General features: G+C 40.3%; 1 protein-coding gene across 4 annotated transcripts in view; it reads left to right on the top strand.

Annotated features, from left to right (window-relative positions):
* Positions 1 to 21,330, top strand: part of VPS13A (vacuolar protein sorting 13 homolog A) — a 332,822-nt gene that overhangs the window by 207,600 nt on the left and 103,892 nt on the right. For all 4 annotated transcript variants that reach the window (XM_030566144.1, XM_030566145.1, XM_030566146.1 and 1 more), the window contains exons 43-48: positions 373 to 528; positions 691 to 952; positions 1,982 to 2,142; positions 15,077 to 15,180; positions 16,667 to 16,958; positions 18,821 to 19,216. In XM_030566144.1, coding sequence (XP_030422004.1) covers positions 373 to 528; positions 691 to 952; positions 1,982 to 2,142; positions 15,077 to 15,180; positions 16,667 to 16,958; positions 18,821 to 19,216 — 1,371 coding nt within the window. The remainder of the gene's footprint in view (positions 1 to 372; positions 529 to 690; positions 953 to 1,981; positions 2,143 to 15,076; positions 15,181 to 16,666; positions 16,959 to 18,820; positions 19,217 to 21,330) is intronic.

Here is a 21,330-nt window from a genome sequence, read left to right as displayed (position 1 = left end):
TTTCCAGTCTGAGACTTTGAGCAATACTTCTCTTCCTATGAAAGTAGAGAGACTAGTCCATAAAGCTCTGAGGCTTGGTGTCAGCCTTTTCATTCTTATTTCATCTTCTGGATGCTGCTCTCATTTTCACCAGATGGTTATTATTCTCAGGGGACTATATCCCAGCTTTGAGTAGTCCAAGTGCAGCTATTTTTCCTTCCTGCCCCTGACATACCCCCAGCAGTGGCAAGAACTATGTCATCAGTATTTTCAGGCTGAGAAGTGCAGTCCAAATGTCTTGGATTGATGCAGAGATTATTCCTAGAAAGAAAATCATTGGATAATTAATTTCCCATTTTCTTTTTTGGTTAAATTCATGTTTGGCTTTTTTAGATGAAAAAGAAGGCTAAAGAAGCATTAGAATCGGATGCTGAAGAAGAACACTACAAGGTGCCAGAATATAAAACAGTAATAAACATCTCCTCGAAAGACCAGCTGAACATTACACTATCCAAATGTGGACTACAAATGTTGAGTAACCTGGGCATGGTAAGAAATACCACCTATCTATTTAAATGGAACTTCCTCACAATTGAGAAATTCAGTGTTGGATTGGATGACTTTTTATGCAAGTAATCCAGATTTAAATAACACTTTGGGGTTATTTGTGCTTTTAAATACATATTTTAACAAATTAATGTTGTTCTTTAGGCGTTTGCTGAAGCAGCTAGCAAAACTTCAGACATCTTCAAAAAAGATCAAGCACCATTTGTAATAATGAATTCCTTAGGACTTCCCATCACTGTCTCACCCAGTGATTCCTTTGAAGTCCTTAATGTTGAGTCTGGAGCAAAAACATTTCATTTAAAAGATGGGGAAAGTCTAAATATGGAATTTCTCAGAACTAAAAGTGAGAGTGACCAGTTCACAGGAATGACCACCCTAAGCAGCAAAATGTTTTACATTCAACTCAGTAAGTCTGCATAATAAATCTTCTGCTTTTGTATACATCAGTAGTGCATCTTCCCAGTGAAGAAGTTAATGTGCGTTTCATACATTATTTATTACTTGAAAGGGATAATTTCTGGCTTTCCAATGACATAGCAATATCTGAAATCTTACTTGAGAGTCACATCAGATTTGTTTTGTGTGTATGTAAATATTTTCAAATTTACATATGATACACTTGAACATAATTACTGTTGTCTGCTCGTTTAGTCTATGCCATAATAAAGTAGGCCTCAATTTTTGGACAGGCCTTGTCTCTGTCTATGGTTTTTGTGTCTGGAAACAAGTAGTTCAGTCTTCATTTGCATACACAACATTGAGTGCAAAATTGTGCCTCCAAAATTTGAGTCTGTTTCTAGAAAGTTTAAACATTTATATATTGTGCTCCTGGAAAAGGTGATTTTAACAAAGATTTTAAAGAAAATTAGCATGGTTTATTAATTCAAAAAATAATGAACCTATTTTAATACTGTATAGCTTGCAATTGAATAATGCTGATAGTGCTTGTTTATTAATTGTGAATTTGAGACTTTTCAAAACTAGTTTGTCAGAGCACCTTCAATCACTTATTTCATTATTACCGTGAAACATTAATGAGTGACGCTACTGCACCACAGCAATAAAACTTTTTTTAAAAAAGATGCAAAACATAATGTCTGTTATCAATCTTTGCAGAGCAATTTTTGATGATTTGTAATGGTAAAAGAAACATTAAAAATATTAGAGATTAACTCATCCTTTCTGGAAATAATTTTGTAGCATTAGCCAAACTACTGTGCAACTTTACTTCGAAGAGAGTGACATTCAGATCAGAAATAGCATAATTCCATATTATATTTTGTAAACTGGTGAATATTCTTCGTTTCCAGAGCGATTGTTACAGTAAAAATTCTTGAACACAGACTTTTTTATGAATTGTTGTTTTTTCAGATATATATACTTGCTGCTTTGATTGCTTCATGAATTTATAATTGTGTATTTTTTCAACTTGAAGGGCCTCATAAACACTCCACTGCTGACAAGATTCCGTTGACAAAAGTTGGTCGATGTCTTTATAGAGTAAGACATGAGGAGTCAGGTGTGGAAAGATCCATTGTTTGTCAAATTGATACGGTCGAAGGGAGTAAGATGATAACTGTACGTTCTCCTGTACAGGTACTACAGTTTTCTTACAATACCTTTTTATAAGACTGTTAATCTGGGTGACTTTATTATAATTCCACGTCACCCATGTTTGCAACCATGTTTTAAGAACAGTTATTGAGAGAACTGTTGTAGCACAGATTCTCTTACCAGTGTGGACTGGAATTGTTACAGATAATCATTAGAGAGATTTTACAGCACTTGCTTTATAGAATACATTTCGCAACAGAAAAAGCCTATTCGCACTGACCAGGGAAACAGCTATAACATAGTTTCAACTATTCTGGGACAAGAACATGAGGTTCTGTTCTCCTATCCCATGTATGAATGTGAGTCTCTATTCTCTTTTTCCAAACAAGATGTGGACTAGTCATGGAAGCCTCCATAGTTGGGAATGTTTTGCCTTGTCTTGAAGTATTAAGGAATGATCTGAAAGAGCTTAAATGTATTCTGCAGCCCAGCGTATCCTGCAATTCTGGACAACTGGGACACTCCCCTCCACTGAGCAGCTCACAGAGATGGATCAGAGTTTTGGTGCTGTGCCCTCTGACCATGCCTCTGCTCCTGCTTGCTGCCAGTTCCTCTGCTCTGCAGCAGCAGTCAGCTGGTGGTATGATTGCTCCTGCCCCCCATTTGTGTGTTTAGCTTAATTTTTATCCTGTTTTTGAGCAATGGCAGCAGTTATTTCTTTCTGGCTTCCTCTTTCTCCCTGGTTATTAACATTTTGGTGGTTTAAGCCACCTTCTCCCTGCAGCTCCTCTGTCCCCATACAGGCAGGGCAGCGCGGTCAAAAAGCAGCAGGTTAAATCCAAGCAATGTTCCATTTGTGAGGTAGTCGTCCCAGGAATGACAGATGATGAATTGTGCCTGGCCTGCACAGCCAGCTAATTTCAAAAGGCTCAACATATAGATGAATAAAACAAAGTTTCCATTGAGGAATCTGGCCTGTATGATGTCATCCCTTTCCTAGGGGGCTTCCTAATTTCAGTGGATCTAGCAGATGCATACTTCTATATTCTCTTCAAACTGTGTCACTGCAGACTTCTGAGGTTTGCCTATGGCAGGAAACATCAGTATCAAGCAGTCCTGTTCAGCTTGTCCTCGGCCCCCAGGTTTTTATAAAGATGGTGGTGGTGATAGTTGCCAAACTCTTGGTCACAGGGAATGCGCCTGTATCCATTCCTGAACCACATCCCAATGAGAGATCCATCATAGTCAGCAGCACACAGAGCCATGTATTGGACGTTGATCTCCTACAGGTGCATGGCAATATCAATGTAAAGAAAAGTTCCCTGACTCCATCCACCAGCATAATTCATGTGGGAGCAGAAATAGATGTGTTGATAGCAAAGATCTATCCATCACTAAAACATTTCAGAAAAATCTTGGATCTTATCTTGCTCTGGAGCTGCAGGACGACTACCATATCACTGTGCCTTCAATTGCTAGGCCTTTTGGTGTCATATATAGAGATCATTGCATCAGCACAATCACATATCAGAAGCCTTCATGCTAAAGGTGCGAGACTGTTTCCTGGAATACATGAAAGATTAAGTACAGATTCCAACACAGGTACTCCACTCCCTAGAATGGTGGTTGGACCGTGACAGTGTCTGCAAAGTCATGCCCATCTGCCTTCAGGATCCTCTTTCTCACCACTGACTAGCACACTTGGAGACTCTAGCATCTCAGGGCCTCTGGAGCCTGGAAGAAAATGCTCACAGCATAATCTCTGTAGAGCTGAAAGAGTGTTCAAGCTGGCTCTGAGAAGGTTCCATTCTGGTATAGAGTGGAACTATGTCCTGGTTCAATCAGACAAAAAGACTGTGGTCACATATTTAAACAACCAAGAGGGGAACAGGGAGTCCAGTGCTATATGCAGAGGCAATGGAAATAATGAAAGTGGATGGAACAGTTTCTTTTCCTCCAAGTGATTCCCATAAAAGGGGATCTGAAACAAAAAGTTGATGGGTTCAGCAAACACAGGGTCAGTAACTCCAAGTCTTGATTGAATCAGAAGGTTTTCAATCTTAGTGTTCAGACTTTTTGTCTCCATTCAACCGACCTCTTCACAAATTATACGAATGCAAAGAGGCCAAAATCTTCTCCAGGATGACAGACTTCAGATCCAAAGGGACAAATGCCTTATCACGCAGTTGGTCACAGGACCTTTTCTATGTATTTCCACCATTCCCACTTGTGGGGAAAGTGATCCAAACAATAAAGTGAGAACAAGCATCCACATTGGCTGAGGAAACACCTTGGTTTCTGACCTGATAGAGCTGAACCAGAGGCCTCCACTCCAGCTTCCATGGAGACTGGAAATTCTCTACAAGTCCTTTTCTTCGTCGGTATCAGAAATGGTTTCAACTAACAGTTTTTCCTTTTGAGAGAGAAGCATTAGAAGGTGTGAGCCAGCCCTCCAGAGTCCTTAAGGTCTTTACTTTCATTTAGGCCAGTATTGATACAGAGATTGATAAAACTGGGACTTTTCAGCTTGGAAAAGAGATGACATGGGGAGCATATGATAGAGGTCTATAAAATCATGACTGATGTACAGAAAGTAAATAAGGAAGTGTTATTTAATCCTTCTCATAACACAGGAACTAGGGGCCACCAAATGAAATTAATAGGCAGCAGGATTAAAACAAACAAAAGGAAGTATTTTTTCACACAACACACAGTCAGCCTGTTTAACTCCTTGCCAGAGGATGTTGTGAAGGCCAAGACTATAACAGGATTCAAAAAAGAAGTAGATAAATTAATGGAGGATAGGTCCATCAATTGCTATTAGCCAGGATGGGCAGGGATGGTGTCTCTAGCCTCTGTTTGCCAGAAGCTGGGAATGGGCAACGGGATGGATTACTTGTTGATTATCTGTTCTGTTCATTCCCTCTGGGGCACCCGGCATTGGCCACTGTCAGAAGACGGATACTGGGCTAGATGGACCTTTGATCTGACACAGTGTGGCCGTTATGTTCTTATACTCCGCTATAATGTCCAGATTCATTTGCTGGTGCCCAGAGCACAGTGCTAATCCCATAAAGCTAGGAATTCCAGTCATTTTGCACTTTCTCCAAGAAGGCAGAAACAGAAGTCTCCAACCCAGCACCATTGTATGTAAAATATCTATTCATAGACAGTAGTCTGCTTTACCCAGGGACCCTAGGCTCACTTGCAGAAAACCCCCAGGTAGCCAAATTTCTTAGAGCAGTACAATCAGACCGACCCAGTGGTCAGGCCCCTCATCCAAAATGGAACCTACCTGTCCAGTGGTATTACCTTTAAAATTATACCATCTTGATCATGGAACCAATGTCCATATTCCAAAAAAATGCTTGTTTTATAAACTGAAAATTATTAAAAATAAAGGTTTCAGAGTAGCAGCCGTGTTAGTCTGTATCCGCAAAAAGAACAGGAGTACTTGTGGCACCTTAGAGACTAACAAATTTATTTCAGCATGAGCTTTCGTGAGCTATGCATCCAAAGAAGTGAGCTATAGCTCACGAGAGCTCATGCTGAAATAAATTTGTTAGTCTCTAAGGTGCCACAAGTTCTCCTGTTTTTATTAAAAATAAAGGGACTCCTGATGCCTATTTATTACTTGCTCCCAAGTAATCAGCAATCTCCTGTAAGCATCCTTTTGACTCAACGGGGCATACTTCATATTTAAATTTGTTTCAGCTTTTGTGCAGTGAGATATGGGTTTAGTTATAGAAAGTCAGGAAATTTTTAGTCTTGGAAAGCCCACAATGCACCAATACTTACAGAAAGTATATTTTCTCCTTTTTCTTATTTTTTCACTTTGTTCTTTGACATCCTGACTCGTTCATGCCCTCTTAATCTTCCTAGTTTCACTTGGTCAGACTATGGGAAGGGTCATATCTGTGACCTAGTTGACATATAACTGATTTGAGATGTTCTGAACATTCTCATCCTTTAAGATGCCATATCCCTCACTGTTGATAGTTGTAGCCTTTTCAGTCTTTAGTGTGGAAAACAAAGGGCTGATCTTTGAGTGACTGTCCACGCATTTTCCACTCTTTGTAAGCATGCTCTCGCAAGCACGAGATTGTATTATTTTTAATGGCAGTGTCCATTGGGCTGCACCTGCTTCTTTACTGCCCTCCTATTTCCTGTATCCATGGACATAAAGGGCCCAGTGGCTGCAAACCACATTCAGTTCCTTTTTGCCCCCTATAATTGCAAGGTGGAACCCTGTAGTGCCCAAATTCCTTGCTCTTAGCAAGTTAGCTAGCATAGTTTATATTAGTTCAGAATACAGTAGTTGTTAATTATTGTACTCTAGATGAGGTTTTTTTGTTCCTTCCCCTATCCCCTGTTGGTTTAAAAGAAGTGTTAGACTTAAAAATAGAGTTGTGATGTTTTCTTTCTCTCTGTACAACCTCTGTACAAGGGCCTTATCCTCTACCCCCAACCACCATACAGCAGTTCTGAAAGGGCCAACCATAAGTTGCTGGTGTTCACTCTGCCTCTCCTGCAGTGCACTGATGCCTAGGAATGACAGGCACTTCAGATGTCTGTTATGTCTGGAAGACAGAAATGCTCCAGAATGCTGCTCTGTTCACAAAATCTTCTCCAAGAGGACCCAGAAGACAAGAGATGCAAAACTGAAACACTTTCTCCCAGAAAGGCCCATGCAAGTCTCATTGGATCCTGGCAGGCTTTTGGAAAACCACCAGATATCAGGTTAATCCAGTTCCCAGGTAAGCTGAGATGCCAAGCTGAGTTACTGAGCCATTTCGCATAAACCCTTTCGTTGTCCATTTTGGTGGTGTCCTGAGCAAGTGACCAGAAGGAGCATCACTTCCAGGACCAAGGCAGATACTGATTTCCGTCTTCAAATAGGGATCATAGGGCTTTCCCCTAAGGCTCACTTCTCTAGAAGCTTAAGTGGAGTCCAACACTGAAACTCAACCCAGTACCAGTGGTTTCTGTCCATACCAGAAACCACAGTGCCTCCAACACCAACCTCTCACCGAACACTCTGGCACTGAGCATTGTGCTGCTGAGTGTCTCTATCGTGAGATGTCTCTCTTTGGCACAAACTACTCTTTTCAAAAACAATGGAGGCTGTCGCTCCAGTTGTTCAAGGACTGTGTGTATCAGCACGAATGTACTACTTGATGCAAACAGACCTTTCTCATTGAGAGGCTACAGAAGGTCATTACCAAATAACCCACAGTACCAACAGGGCATGTGTAACGGAAGTTCCCCTCAACCTCAGAGGCACATAGCAGGGCTTCCTCTCCTGAGCATGCCCTCTTCTCTGCGTCTGGCATAGTGAGAATCCAGCAGAGAACTGAGGGATGAATCCTTGAGGGATACCAGAAAAATCAGGAACCAATAGGGAGCACCTTTGGGGAATCCACCAATCGCACCTGTGCTTGTTGCCCTGGGAAGTAAATCCATACTCAAGGAATTGGCATAATCCGGGGTCTTTAGAGACAGATTCACGTTGCCAAGTATGCAGCTTCATTTGTATCAGGCTTCTCTCCTCTTCAACTTGGGAAGGGCAAGGAAGACTATAGTAGGAATGGCCATTCTCCCAAACCTTTTCAGCCTTTGGCCATCTTATTGCCCTTTCCAGATGAAGCTGTTAGGGCCCCATCTCCCATTCACAGCTTCTATGGATGAGCTGAAAGTCTTCCAGGATTTATTGAAAAGAATTATGGAGATGATGGATATCCCACTGGAAAGTTATACAGGAGGAAACACCACAAACTTCTGGATATTCTTTAGGCTTCCTTTATGGGGCAACTGGCCAAGCCCCTTAATGATGGGCTACTGAGACTGGCCAAAATGATTTGGCAAATGCCTGTCTCAATGACAGCAGTCTCTAAAAGCAGCCAGTAGGTATTAAGTGACTGCTAAATGGTTTGAATATATTTACCAGTACACTACCTCTAATGCTCTTGTGGTGGAGGCAGGTCAAGAAAAATCAAATCAGCAAGGTCAACCCAAATCCACTCCTTTGGAGAAAGACCCAAAGAAATTAGACCTCTTTGGGAGGAAGGCGTCTCCTCTGCAAGCTCCCAGGTGATAGTAGCAAATAATTGGGCATTACTCTCAAAATACATATTTCTGCTTTGGGACATACTTTTCATCTGCACAGAGTCCAGAAAGACTAGCATGAGTAATTAAAATCCCTCATGACTGGCACATGAAGCAGCCCTCATCTGACACAGCAGCTAGAGCAATAGTCACCACCATGTTGATGAGATCTTCCTGGTTGCAGGCAGTGGAATTCTCATGGAGGTCCAGGTAAGCATTGAGGACCTCCCAGTTGAGGGCAACAAGCTCTTCTATGAGGTATGGATGAAACACTCCATAATCCAAAGGACTCAAGAACATTCCTAAGAGCTTTGGGTGTGTATATCCCAACCCCAAAAGAGGAAGCGTCCAACACAACCATTTTATAGACAGAGGCCACAAACTCAGTCCTGAGGAGGTAATTTGACCAGAGGTGGTGATCTGCCTCTTCCTCTGCTGCCCCACAGTCTCTGAGGCATCAGGTAAGAAAGGGTTTTGAAACACATATCAAGAAACTAGCTAGACTACCTTCAGATCCAGTTTCCTCCAACCCCCCCTTTTCCAACTACTTTTCCTGTTTCCAAGAAGCCTGGACTGAGGTTCCTCAAACTAATCAGCAAGGAATGTCCCATACAGTTTTAAAATGTTCACGTTCCTTTCCTGTCCTTCTTCAGGGACACTTCTCATGAGACTGTTGAAGCAAGAAGTATGTTGCTCTCATTCAGGTGGGAACAGTAGGAGAAAAGTCTCCAGAGTTCAGGGATAGTTGATTTCATTCATATTGCTACTTAATCCCAAAGAAGAAAGGTGATTGGAGACCTGTCCTTGATCTTCATAGTAATCTCAACATCTTCATCTGTTGCTTCAAAATTCTGTATAGTTCCCTTGCGTCTGTTACCTTCTCTTTGGATCCAGTGGACTGCTTTGTGGCTCTTGACATCTATTTTGACATCTATTTTTACATTTCATGGGACTCCCACCTCCTTCCTAGAATATGAGCACTTTTCAGAGAACGCTAATGCTGAGCTGCTCAGATAGAATTTGTTTTCCATTTGGCTTTATGTATCTGTCTAATATAAGATTTTCTGCTTTGGAGCAAGAAGTCTTGAACCACAGCCAAGCAGCTTTTCTGTAGCTAGCCAGCCAGCATCCAAGCTGTCAGATGCAATGTGCAGGGTCTGGATAGACATCCCCAAGTAAGTATCAATCCTCCAAGGAGATGAAATCAAATGGTATTAGCAATAGAAAAAACCTTTGCTTCCTCAGAGCTGATTTCAACTGAGTATTCAGTAATAGAGGAGAAAGACTTCAGTGTCCAAGCTGGTAAGCCCACATCCATCCTTGTCTTTTACATCTCCCTATTGTCTTCAGTCTTGAAACAGGTAGACTTTGCTACCAAGTCGCCCAGAAGACTTTTCTGGGTCTTGATCCTTCTCTGAAGTATTTGCATTGTCTCTACCTGAAAACATGAGAGGTGGTTCAGCAATTTCTACTGATCTCTGGGATTTAACCATACCCTTTCTGCCTTCTGAAGTATAATTTTGGCCTCCAGAGCTGTAAATAAATTGGCAGTTTAGGGCTCCTACTTTGTCCATTGCAATCATAGTTGTAAAGCTGATCTTGAGACAGCGGTAAGCAAAATCATTTCACTTATTTTTTTATCCCTTAGGGGACCAGATTTCCAGAGCTATATCCCTTGAATGATACCATCTGCTGAGCTCATTTTTCCTTACTGCTTGCTCGTCCCCAGTGCCTCAGACTGTGAGATAGGTTGTTATCCAGTTGAAAAAGCTAAGCTGCCACCAGTATTGCCACATTTGTGAGAGAATCCCAGCACAGATGTTCCACGCTGGAGGGGAGGTTATTCATAAAAAAGGAGTAATCAGATACTTGATTGCTACTTCATATATCAGAATTTTCTGCTTGAGGATGCAGAGTCTGTCTGCCTAGTCTAATCTCAAATACATGGGTTTATTGTGTAACTTCTACAGTTGATGATTTTATGAAATATATCAAATGAAGGCCATGCCGAAACAGATTAGAATCAATATCAGAATCAATATCTGATAGAAAAGTGAATATTTTCACATTTTCTTGTAGAATATTCAGTTTTTTTAATTTCATGCTTTGTTTTGTTGGTTTAATAATCAATTTGTGTACATGTCTACATATTTCAGGGCACCTAAATCGTATCAGACATCTCTCCCAAGAGAAACATTATTAAGAGCACTAAAAAAGGATTTTTTAAAAACAAACTAAACTGGTTTAACAATATTCATTACCTGTTTGTTGCCAAGTCTGAATCATACTAAGACATAAAAAAAAAAAGTGTGTGTACATGAGCAACAGTAATCATATGCAGTTTTGATTATAATAAATTTGATGGCTGAAGAACTTTTTTTTTTTTAAACAGTTGCTGTAATTTTGTAGTACTTTCTTCTGTAAGTTTCTTGACCTGCAAACACTTAACTTCATGTTTTGATACAAGGAAGATCTTTTGAAAGGTATTGTTCATTATAGAGGCATACTTGCCTTTCCTTGAAAGCGAACTTCTTTTAAGTTTATTTCCTTGGAAAGGCGCTTACAGCTGAAGGCTAATTCTACTTCATTCTTGCTCATAGTAGAATAGTTTTAGGCTGAAATATTTGACTGAATATGAGTTAGTTCTTTAATACACATGATTTAGGATGCCATATCTACAGGAATAAGGTGGGTAAGGTAATATCTTTTATTGAACCAACTTCTGTTGGTGAAAGAGAGGAGCGTTTGAGCTTACAGAGACCTCTTCTTCAGGTCTGGGAATCATAATCAGAGTGTCATAGCTAAATACATGATGGAATATATCCTTTAGCACAAGTAATTAACACACATTTCAAGGGACCGTTAAAGGTGAAGTAGCCCATTAACACCCTTCCAACCATAGGGGACAAAGGAAGTCAGCTGGGTGGAGGGGGAACACTGTTAGTGAGTTATAGATTATTGTACAGTAACTCCTCACTCAACGTCATCCTAGTTAACATTCTGTTATGTTGCTGATCAATTAGAGAACATGCTTGGAGCTGCTCCTGGGAGCCTCCTGCTTGCTTTGCTGAGAGGGAGAGAGGAAAGAAGTGCTAATGTCAGGGTGTCCCCCTTCCACTTGCTCCTCCCCCACACTCCTGTACCCTATCTCCAAGAGCAGAGGGGGACAGGACAGGACAGGACAGGGCTCAGGACTGAGGGAGCTTTCTGGCAGCAGCTGCTGTCTCAACTTGCTGATCTTCTCAAAAAGGCAGAGTACTTGGAGTGAGATCAGCTTACTTAAAGGGGCAAAGCACGTCTCTCTCTCACACCCCGTGTGTGTCTCTGTCTCTCCCTCCCACACACATACACACTCTTCCCCCCTCTCTCACACGCACATCATAGTGTGTGTCTGTATCTCTCTGCCATGCTGTCTCCCCTTTCTCCATTTGTGCTGCCTCGTAGACTGTGAGGCTACATTAACAGCATGTTAACCCTTGAGGGCTCAGTTGAGTGATAGTTCATCATTTAGCAGTAGGGCATTCCCTGGGAAATATCCCATCCTCTGGCTTCACCACCTCAATCAAGCTTCACAATCATCATTGCTGTGTACAGTATTAAATTGTTTGTTTAAAACATATACTGTGTGTGTGTGTGTGTCTGTCTGTTTCTCTGGCGAAAAAATTTCTCTGGAACCTAACCCCCTCCATTTACATTAATTCTTGTCGGGAAACTGGATTCGCTTAGCATCGTTTCGATTAAAGTAACATTTTTCAGGAACATAACTATAATGTTAAGCGACGAGTTACAGTATTAAGTTATAAATCCAGTGTGTCTATTCAGTCCATGATATTTAGTATCTAGCAAAGTTATGAATTTAGGTTCCCTGGGTCATCTTTTGAAAGTGTTATGCAGGTTTCCTGTGACAATGAGGATAGATGGGTCAGATATAGTTATTTTGAAAAGTATTCACCCAAGGGTGAGTGATATGATGTTTTTGTCTTTATCATGTTTCTGTGTGAGTTCATCTGAGAGTGTAGTGATGTTCTGTTTTCACCCACATAGTTGTTATTGAGGCATGTAGTGCACTGGATGAAGTACAACACATGTTGTGATAGGCATGTGTAGGACTCATGGATCTTGAAATGTGTTGTGGGAGGTGTTGATCATTGTAATAGTGGAGATATGGCTGCATGTTTTGCATCTGTTGTTCGGCATGGTGTGATGCTGCTTTGTGTTCGTGTGTCCTGGGGTATGTCTACGCTATGGGATTATTCCGATTTTACATAAACCGGTTTTGTAAAACAGTCTGTATAAAGTCGAGTGCATGCCGCCACACTAAGCACATTAATTCAGCGGTGTGCGTCCATGTATCGAGGCTAGCTTCGATTTCCAGAGCATTGCACTGTGGGTAGCTATCCCGTAGCTATCCCATAATTCCTGCAGTCTCCCCCGCCCATTGGAATTCTGAGTTGAGATCCCAATGCAAAAACAGTGTCGCGGGTGATTCTGGGTAAATGTCGTCACTCAATCCTTCCTCCATGAAAGCAACGGCAGACAATCATTTCACGCCCTTTTTCCCTGGATTGCCCTGGCAGATGCCATAGCATGGCAGCCATGGAGCCCGTTTTGCCTTTTGTCACTGTCACAGTATGTGTACTGTATGCTGTTGACAGAGGCGGTACTGCAGTGCTACACAGCAGCATTCATTTGCCTTTGCAAGGTAGCAGAGACAGTTACCATCCCTACTGCACCGTCTGCCATGCCATTGTAAATTGGCGATGAGATGACGGTTATCAGTCGTTCTGTACCGTCTGCTGCTGTCATGGATGCTCCTGGCTGGCCTCGCTGAGGTCAGCTGGGGGGCACATGGACAAAAATGGGAATGACTCCCCGGGTCATTCCCTTCTTTGTTTTGTCTAAAAATAGCATCAGTCCTGCCTAGAATATGGGGCAAGTGTACTAGAGAACCAGAGAGCACAGCCGCTCCGTGTCAGAGCCCCAGAGATCCCATAGAAATGATGAGCTGCATGCCATTCTAGGGGGTGCCCCTGCAACAACCCCACCCGTTGCTTCCCTCCTCCCCCAACCCTCCTGGGCTACCGTGGCAGTGTCCCCCCCATTTATATGATGAAATAATAAAGAATGCAGGAATAAGAAACACTGACTTTTTAGTGAGATAAAATGAGGAGGAGGAAGCCTCCAGGTTCTATGATAGTCCAGGTAGGGTGGCGGGGCAGAGGAGCCCAGCCTCCCGCTGCTATGATAGTCCAGGCAGTACAGAATCTTTTCTTTAGACATGAAAGTGGGGGGGGGCTGATGGAGCTCAGCCCCTAGTTGCTATGATGAAGATGGTTACCAGCCGTTCTGTACCATCTGCTGGGAATGACCAGGAGTCATTCCCATTTTTACCCAGGCACCCCCGGCCAACCTCACCGAGGCCAGCCAGGAGCACTCACCGTCTGATGATGACAATGGATAGCAGTCATATTGTACCGTCTGCCACCGAGAAGGGGATGCTGGTGTTCAGCGCTGCAGCACGCCGTCAACCAGCAGCATACAGTAGACATAGGGTGACATTGAAAAAAAGCGAGAAACATTTTTTTCCTTTTTCTTTCGGGGGAGTGGGGAATGGTGTAAATTGACGACATATACTGTGAAACACCCGGGAAAAATGTTTTTGACTTTAAGGCATTTGGAGCTCAGCCAAGAATGCAAATGCTTTTCAGAGACTGCGGGGACTGTGGGATAGCTGGAGTCCTCAGTCTCCCCTCCCTCCCTCCATGAGCGTCCATTTGATTCCTTGGCCTTCCGTTAACGCTTGTCACACAGCTCTGTGCTGTGGCCTCTGTCTGTCATAGCCTGGAGATTTTTTCAAATGCTTTGTCATTTCGTCTTCTGTAACAGAGCTCTGATAGAAAAGATTTGTCTCCCAATACGGGGATCAGATCCAGTATCTCTCGTACGGTCCATGCTGGAGCTCTTTTTGGGTTTGGGACTGCATGGCCACCCGTGCTGATCAGAGCTCCAAGCTGGGCAAATAGGAAATGAAATTCAAAAGTTCACGGGGCTTTTCCTGTATACCTGGCCGGTGCATCCGAGTTCAGATTGTTTTCCAGAGCGGTCACAATGGTGCACTGTGGGATACCACCCGGAGGCCAATACCGTCGATTTGTGGCCACACTAACCCTAATCCGACATGGCAATACCGATTTCAGTGCTGCTACTCTCGTCGGGGAGGAGTACAAAAATTGGTTTAAAGAGCCCTTTATATCGATATAAAGGGCCTCGTGTGGACGAGTGCAGCGTTAAATCAGTTTAATGCTGCTAAACTCGGTTTAAACGCGTAGTGTAGACCAGGCCCTGGTCTGTGGAGAGCTTGCTTCTGATGATGAGCTTGAAGAGGTTCGGGGATTGTTTGAAGGCCAGAAGAGGTGGTTCAAGAAATATTTCTTTCATGATTGTGTCCCCATTAAGTATGGGTTGTAGTTGTTTGATACCTATGTGGGTTCCAGTGTGAGGTGGTAAGTGGCAACTTAGGGGTGTGCGGTTGGAGGGGGTTTTATATATGTATTGAAGCAGGTTCTCTTGAGGTATTTGTGTTGCCTGTTCCATGATGTGAGCTACTTCTCTGGTGAAGTGTCCTTGTTTGGTGAAAGCAGTGCTGAGTGTATTAAGATGTATATCCTGGACTTTCTCCTCGGAGAATATTATGTAGTATCTGAGGACCTGATTGTAGATAACAAATTCCTTCGTGTGTTTCGGGTGTCTACTGGAAATCTACAGGATTGGTTATAAAGAATGTCTCATTCTGCACTTTACCATAATTGAAATATTTTAGATCTTTAAGGCTTTTATTAATATAATTTATGCAGACTTTTATTTTTCACAGATAAGGAATCATTTTTCAATTCCACTGAGTCTTTTTGAAGATGGAATATGTCTAGGAACTGCTTCACCAATAAATGAATTTAACATACCACTGACCTCTTACAGGTGATTATTTACATTCTTCTTTTAACACAGGATATATTGTATAAGTAATGATGACTAATCTAGTAAATACAAAGACAAGTTATACATATTTTTTGATTGAAAATTAAGCAAGTTTTCCAGAATTGTTCTTTTCATTATTGAAAGTTTAGAACTGTTGATGATATAGAAGCAGCCATATCATGTCATGCTAAGGTTTTCTCAGCGTCTCAAAGTTAAAGGAGATAAATATTTGGCAGGGAAACTTTAAGATGCTCCAAGTCTGGGATTTTTAAAGGAGTTTAGGGTACTAGGCATCTGATTCCCATTGACTCCTTTGAAAATTCCAGCCCAAGTGCTGCAAGAAATGATTATGGTCATCCAATAAAGAGCAGTCTCTACACTTGATTGAATGATTAGGGGGCTAAGATTGAAATTCCTTTTGCCTCTCCCATTGTCACCTTTGGAAAACATTTTTTACTACATTTTATTGTAAATACAGTAGTTAAATTATATTTCTGGTTATATTTTTTCAAAATTATTTAGTGGTGAGTTAGTAACATCCGATTCATTGCACAAGTAGTTCCGTCAGTCTGATGGTAGGAGCATCCTACTAATAGGTTTAATCAGCTGGGCACATGATTACTCCAATACAGTGGCTGAATCTGGGAAGCAGATTAGATGAAATTGGTGTCGTACTTAAAAAGCAAAATATCTGTTGTTATCCCTCATATTTTATGCTTTATGTGCCTCAGAGAAGGGTAGTATCTGAGATTTGTATTAGCTTGACACCAGGATCGGCTTTAGGCCTATTCCACCAATTCCCCCGAATTGGGCCCTGCACCTAAGAGGGCCCCGCGCCCAGTGAGAATCCCTTCCCTGGGTAGAGGCGCCTTTTTAATTTTTACTCACCTAGCGGTGCACTGGGTCTTCAGCAGCACTTCAGCGGTGGGTCCTTCGTTTGCTCCGGGTCTTCGGCAGACCTGGAGAGAGCGAAGGACCTGGCACCAAAGTGCCACCGAAGACTCGGAGCACCACCCAGTGAGTACAAGCCCCACGTGCTCTTTTACATGTGGTGGTTTTTTTTTTTTCTTCGTCCCTGCCGGGACTCTGTCGAAACTGTTCGAATTGGGCCCCACACTTCCTAAAGCTGGCCCTTCTTGATACCCCACAACAGAAAAAAGCAGGCATCTTGGCTCCTACTCTTCTTAATACACAGATAGGTTTCAAGGCCCCTTATGTGTCTCCAATAGTCACTGCTTTCCAGTGAGTTCTGTAATGGGGTGCACATACCGCTCAAAGAACTGTTTGGTTAGAAGCATTTTTTTGCTTCCTCTTTTAATACCTTTGTTTTGTTTTAATTTTATATTGAGAAACAGTTGTTTAAAACCAACAAATTTGGTAAATATATAATATTTGAATTTTGTTATTAAAATTTCTATTTTAAAAAGTTTGTTACTGAGAGGTTAGAAAGCTATCAGAAGCATTTAAAAAATGTTTTCATCTGCAGATCACTACTTTGTTTGCAACCAGTAACTGATGAAAATGGTGGAGAATATGAAATGTGTGAAGGAATTAGCTTTGATGAAATTATGAAAAATGTTGGCAACTTAATACAGAGGAAATGCCAGTCTGTGAAATCAACTAATCATTCACTTATCATTAATGTTGTGCCAGTAAAAGATACCTTGACATCTTCAGTATGTGCAGATGATCGATGGGATTTACCATATGTTATTCATTTATGGCCCTCTGTCCTTCTCCGCAATCATCTTCCTTATCCAATTACTTATTCTCTAGAGGTAATCTTTACAATTATTATTTTTGTATTTTTCCGGTATATGCTGTGTAATTTGGTTGAAAGTAAACATTCTTTTACGGGCAAGCCTAAATAAGTACAGAAATGTTTCTGCTGCATTATCAGTTAAACACAACTATAGATGTTATAGGAATGATGTTTGGTCTATTAGAGGAGAAACAGATACCATAGTATGAAAGATGCTATCCTGAATTATAAATACATCAAATATATGAAATGCAGGCAAAAAGAAACAACACTTCCACTATAGGCAAGTTTAGTACAGTACATATTAACTTTGCCATATGAGACTCCATTTTTGATTGTCAAGTAGAGCTGGATCCTAGTAACTGCAGCGCAGATATGCAAGATCCTTTTTCATGTGGACTGTGACTGCCTCAAGAAACAGTGGCATCAATAGGAGTATGTCCTAGTATATTACCAAGGGAAGGGCAGTGGAAATTTAGAAGGGAGACACCAAAAATAAACATACATTTTGATGTAAGCACTCTTTATATTCAGCAAACAGACAAACAAATCATAAGTCCTGTTCTGAGCTGTGTTGTCAAAACTCACCCAAGTGACTCTCTCAAGTAGAGACTATTACTTGTAATACAAATAAGAGCAACAGAGAGACTGTTTTGCACATTTGTCATTAAATAAAACAAATTCCAGAAACAGATGCAGTTAAAAAAATTAACTTTCACCTACCTCAGGCTGATAATAAGTCCTTCAGTTGAACTCTGCAATGATTTTAGATTTCCTATAGATAATGGGTAAAATATTTTAACTCTGATTTAGGAGCCTAAATCCCATTGAAAATCGTTGTATCCATGGATACTTAATTCACCTTTTTTCATCTTTGTTTAAAAAAAGTGGAGTGGTTACAGATTGGTTATTGACAGGCATTGTTTACATACTGATGACTTTAAAAATGAAGAGGTTTGCCCCCTCCCCAAGAGAAACAATCTGTTGACTCAGAAGTGCTTCTTAATTAGACTAATGTGAAATTTTCCTTTTTGGGGGATAGCATGGAATGGGCTGTATATGACTTTTCAATACCAGGTGTACTTGGTAATTAAACAGATAAATTACAGTTTCCAGTGTGGATTCGAATCTTTTTTCAGATTTGAGATGCATGTCGTGGTGGTGAGTGATGTACTGATGATTTTGACCATACTAGAACCCTTGAAGACAGAAGTTGGTTGGTAGTAAGGGGCAATTTTATGTCATCACCAGAGGATTTTAACAATTGTGTTAAAGTATCTACTGTGTTTCTGAAGTTGCTTGATGTATATATGAGATCAATCACTGATGATTATTTTTTAACTTCATATCAAATGTATGGGGTTTTCATATAAATACAAATAAAAGTTAATCCAAAATGAAGGAAATGCACTATAATTAAAAAAATGTATAATTGAGTGATGACTACTAGAGATTTTTTTCCAGTGAATTTAGTAAAAGTTGCTAAATCTCAACATACTTTTGCATTGTTTTAATAAGTTTTTCATGATGTATTAATTTATCATTTATTACTTTCGAGTGACTAAAAATGTGCTAAGGATTTCATAAACAAATAAGAGAAATTCTCTGCCAAAAAAAACTATATAATCAAGTCAAAGAAAAATAATATGGAGAGAATTGAGGGAAGAGAGGACAGAGCGAGTACAGCAATAAGATTAAAGAATTGTTTATGGCTAAAACTTCGTAATTAAGTGACATGTACTTGCTTTTTAAAATTTTGCCTATTCTGTACATCTAAAATAAATTTTTTAAAAGGTGCATAAAAATGGCAGAAATTAAACTAAGATGATTTTACAACTGTGTCTCTTGTCCTATGTGAAGTAAAATTTTTTTTTTAAGGGAAATGATAACAAATGGGACACTCTAGAGGATGGATGTTCAACTCAGATTCATAATGCAGTATTGGATCAAACCAAGCTGGAATTGCAGTTACTTAATTATCTTGATCAAAACTGGAAAAGCGAGTACCGTGTAAGAACTAATCAGCAGGAAATTGGCTTCATCACATTCTCTTGTATCACTGAAATGGATAAGACTGAACTAGATATTGCTGTTCATGTGACCTATGCAACTGGACAAATGATCATAGCAATTCACAGTCCATATTGGATGGTAAACAAAACTGGCCGAATGCTGCAATACAAAGCCGATGGCATTCACCGCAAGCATCCTCCTGACTACAAAAAGCCACTTCTTTTTTCCTTCCAGCCTAAAAATTTCTTCCAAAATAACAAGGTACTGTAAGTGAATTTTATTAATAAATTGACAGCTAAGTAAAATTAGTTGTCATCCTTCCTTTACCAACTGAAAGTTTTTCAGAACTTTGAAAACTAATGACAGCTGTAGATGTAGCAATAAAGTGTATTATATTTACTAGATAGCATGAAATTAGTAAATTTGTGCACCAATACAGCATTTTATGAGATTTCTTAAGGAGATGAGAAATTTACTTATTTTTGGCTTGTAAGTGAAACGGTAAAATAGAAACTGGAAAATCCTTTAAGGCGTGATGTGTTACAATGGCCACCATTTAAAAAAAAAAAAAAGGCATTGTCACCAACAATTGCCATCGTGGTACAGGAGTTACTGCAGGTATTTCTGTATTCTTGGAATAGGACATAAGAGCCAGATCCCATTTTGAGCACTTGCAATTGCCACTGACAATGAAAAATGAAGAGATCAGTACTTCATATGATTTGTCCCTAACTGTGTCTCTTGGATATTAAATCAAGAAAGCTACCATTGGTAAACGGTGTTTATTACTTTAATAATGGGAGTGCCCAGATGCCCAAATCAGAAATAAAGAGTTCCATTATGTGAGGTGCTATACAAACATAATAGAAAGGCATGCTCTCTGCCCTAAATGACTTTGTCTTAAGGCCCTTATCCTACAAGCTGATCTCTATGAGCACAATAATTTGCCCATGCAGATCTCCTTTGGGATCCAGGTCTAACTGAAGATAAACCATGCTGTGCAAAGGTCTAGATTCTAAATGGTCCAGAGTGGGTGAAAGATAACAAAAAAACAGCTCAGCCTGTATCAGCTTGGTTAAAAAATAAGCAAAAGTTGGAGAGCAAGAGACTGGTACAAACTAAATACACCTCTACCCCAATATAACACGACCCGATATAACACTAATTTGGATATAACGTGGTAAAGCAGTGCTCTGGTGGGATGGGGCTGTGCTCTCTGGCAGATCAAAGCAAGTTCGATATAACACAGTTTCACATATAATGCGGTAAGGGAAGGAAATGTGGGGTTTTTGAGTGGTGATAACAGGATGAGATTGACCCAGTTTTTTTGGATGTTGTTTTTTTGGAGGGATTACTTGGCAACTTGCTTAAGCATGGAACTCACCATTAAAATGATTAGGCCTTTGTTATCTTGATCCTAAAATATGTCATGATTAGAACAGGCCAAAAGGAAAGAGAGAACCACTTCCATCTGCCTCAACTAAATGCTCAGCAATGTTAATCTGTAGTTTTTGCCTTTGCCTCTCCTTATTTCTCCTTTTTTGTCTTCCTTTTTTTTCCTTCTGTCTGACTTAGTCAACCAAGACAAATCTGTCTTTTTACAACACTGTTGAGCCTGTGACCAAAAAGCAAGCTAAAAGTAACACTTTATACAGTCTGATTCTAGTAAAAGTTTACTGTGTCTTGGAGTGGCTATTAAGATAATGCTGTGAATATAATTTCCCAGGAACTGGGTTGAAAGTGAGGGAATATGGGAGATAGAAGACGCATTGTCTGTTTTTACTATTTTTTTTCTTTCTCTCTTCGTGCTTTTAGGGTTTTTTTTAAAGAAATAAGATAAGTCTAAACTACTGCTCAAGACCATTTAAACTGACTTTCTTTTTCGCCAAAATAAAAGGACAGTTAACATCACGTTTAATACTAAGAACTATTAAAAGTATATAGTCAGAGGAAAGGGGAATATGGGAAATTGTTAAAATGAGTTTTACTTAACCTTTCAGACCCCAAATTAGGACATACTCCTACTCAGGGCAAAGCTAAGCAAGTGCTTAAAGTAAAGCTGCATAATGGTGTTGCTTAAAAGGTTAATACATTTTTAGTAGTGGTTATTACAATGGAAGTAAGCTGGTGATAAATTCACATTAAACTGCACTTTACTGTTTAATATTGTAATAGTTAAATAAGAATGTTAAATCACCTTTAAATCACCTTGTTGAGACAATAGATATTACAAGAGTGTGTGTGTATGTGTATTTAAAAGTGATGGTAGAAAGAAGATGAGGATAACAGAGAGAGGATCAGAAGACATGGTTGTTTGTTGATTTGACTATTTTAAATGTTTTCCATTGGTTTTCATACTCGAACAAAAATGAATT

This window comes from Gopherus evgoodei, chromosome 6, assembly GCF_007399415.2.
Source record: "Gopherus evgoodei ecotype Sinaloan lineage chromosome 6, rGopEvg1_v1.p, whole genome shotgun sequence".
NCBI classification, from domain to species: domain Eukaryota; kingdom Metazoa; phylum Chordata; order Testudines; family Testudinidae; genus Gopherus; species Gopherus evgoodei.
Note: the sequence above shows the minus strand (reverse complement) of the source record. Positions and strands in the feature narration are given on the sequence as shown.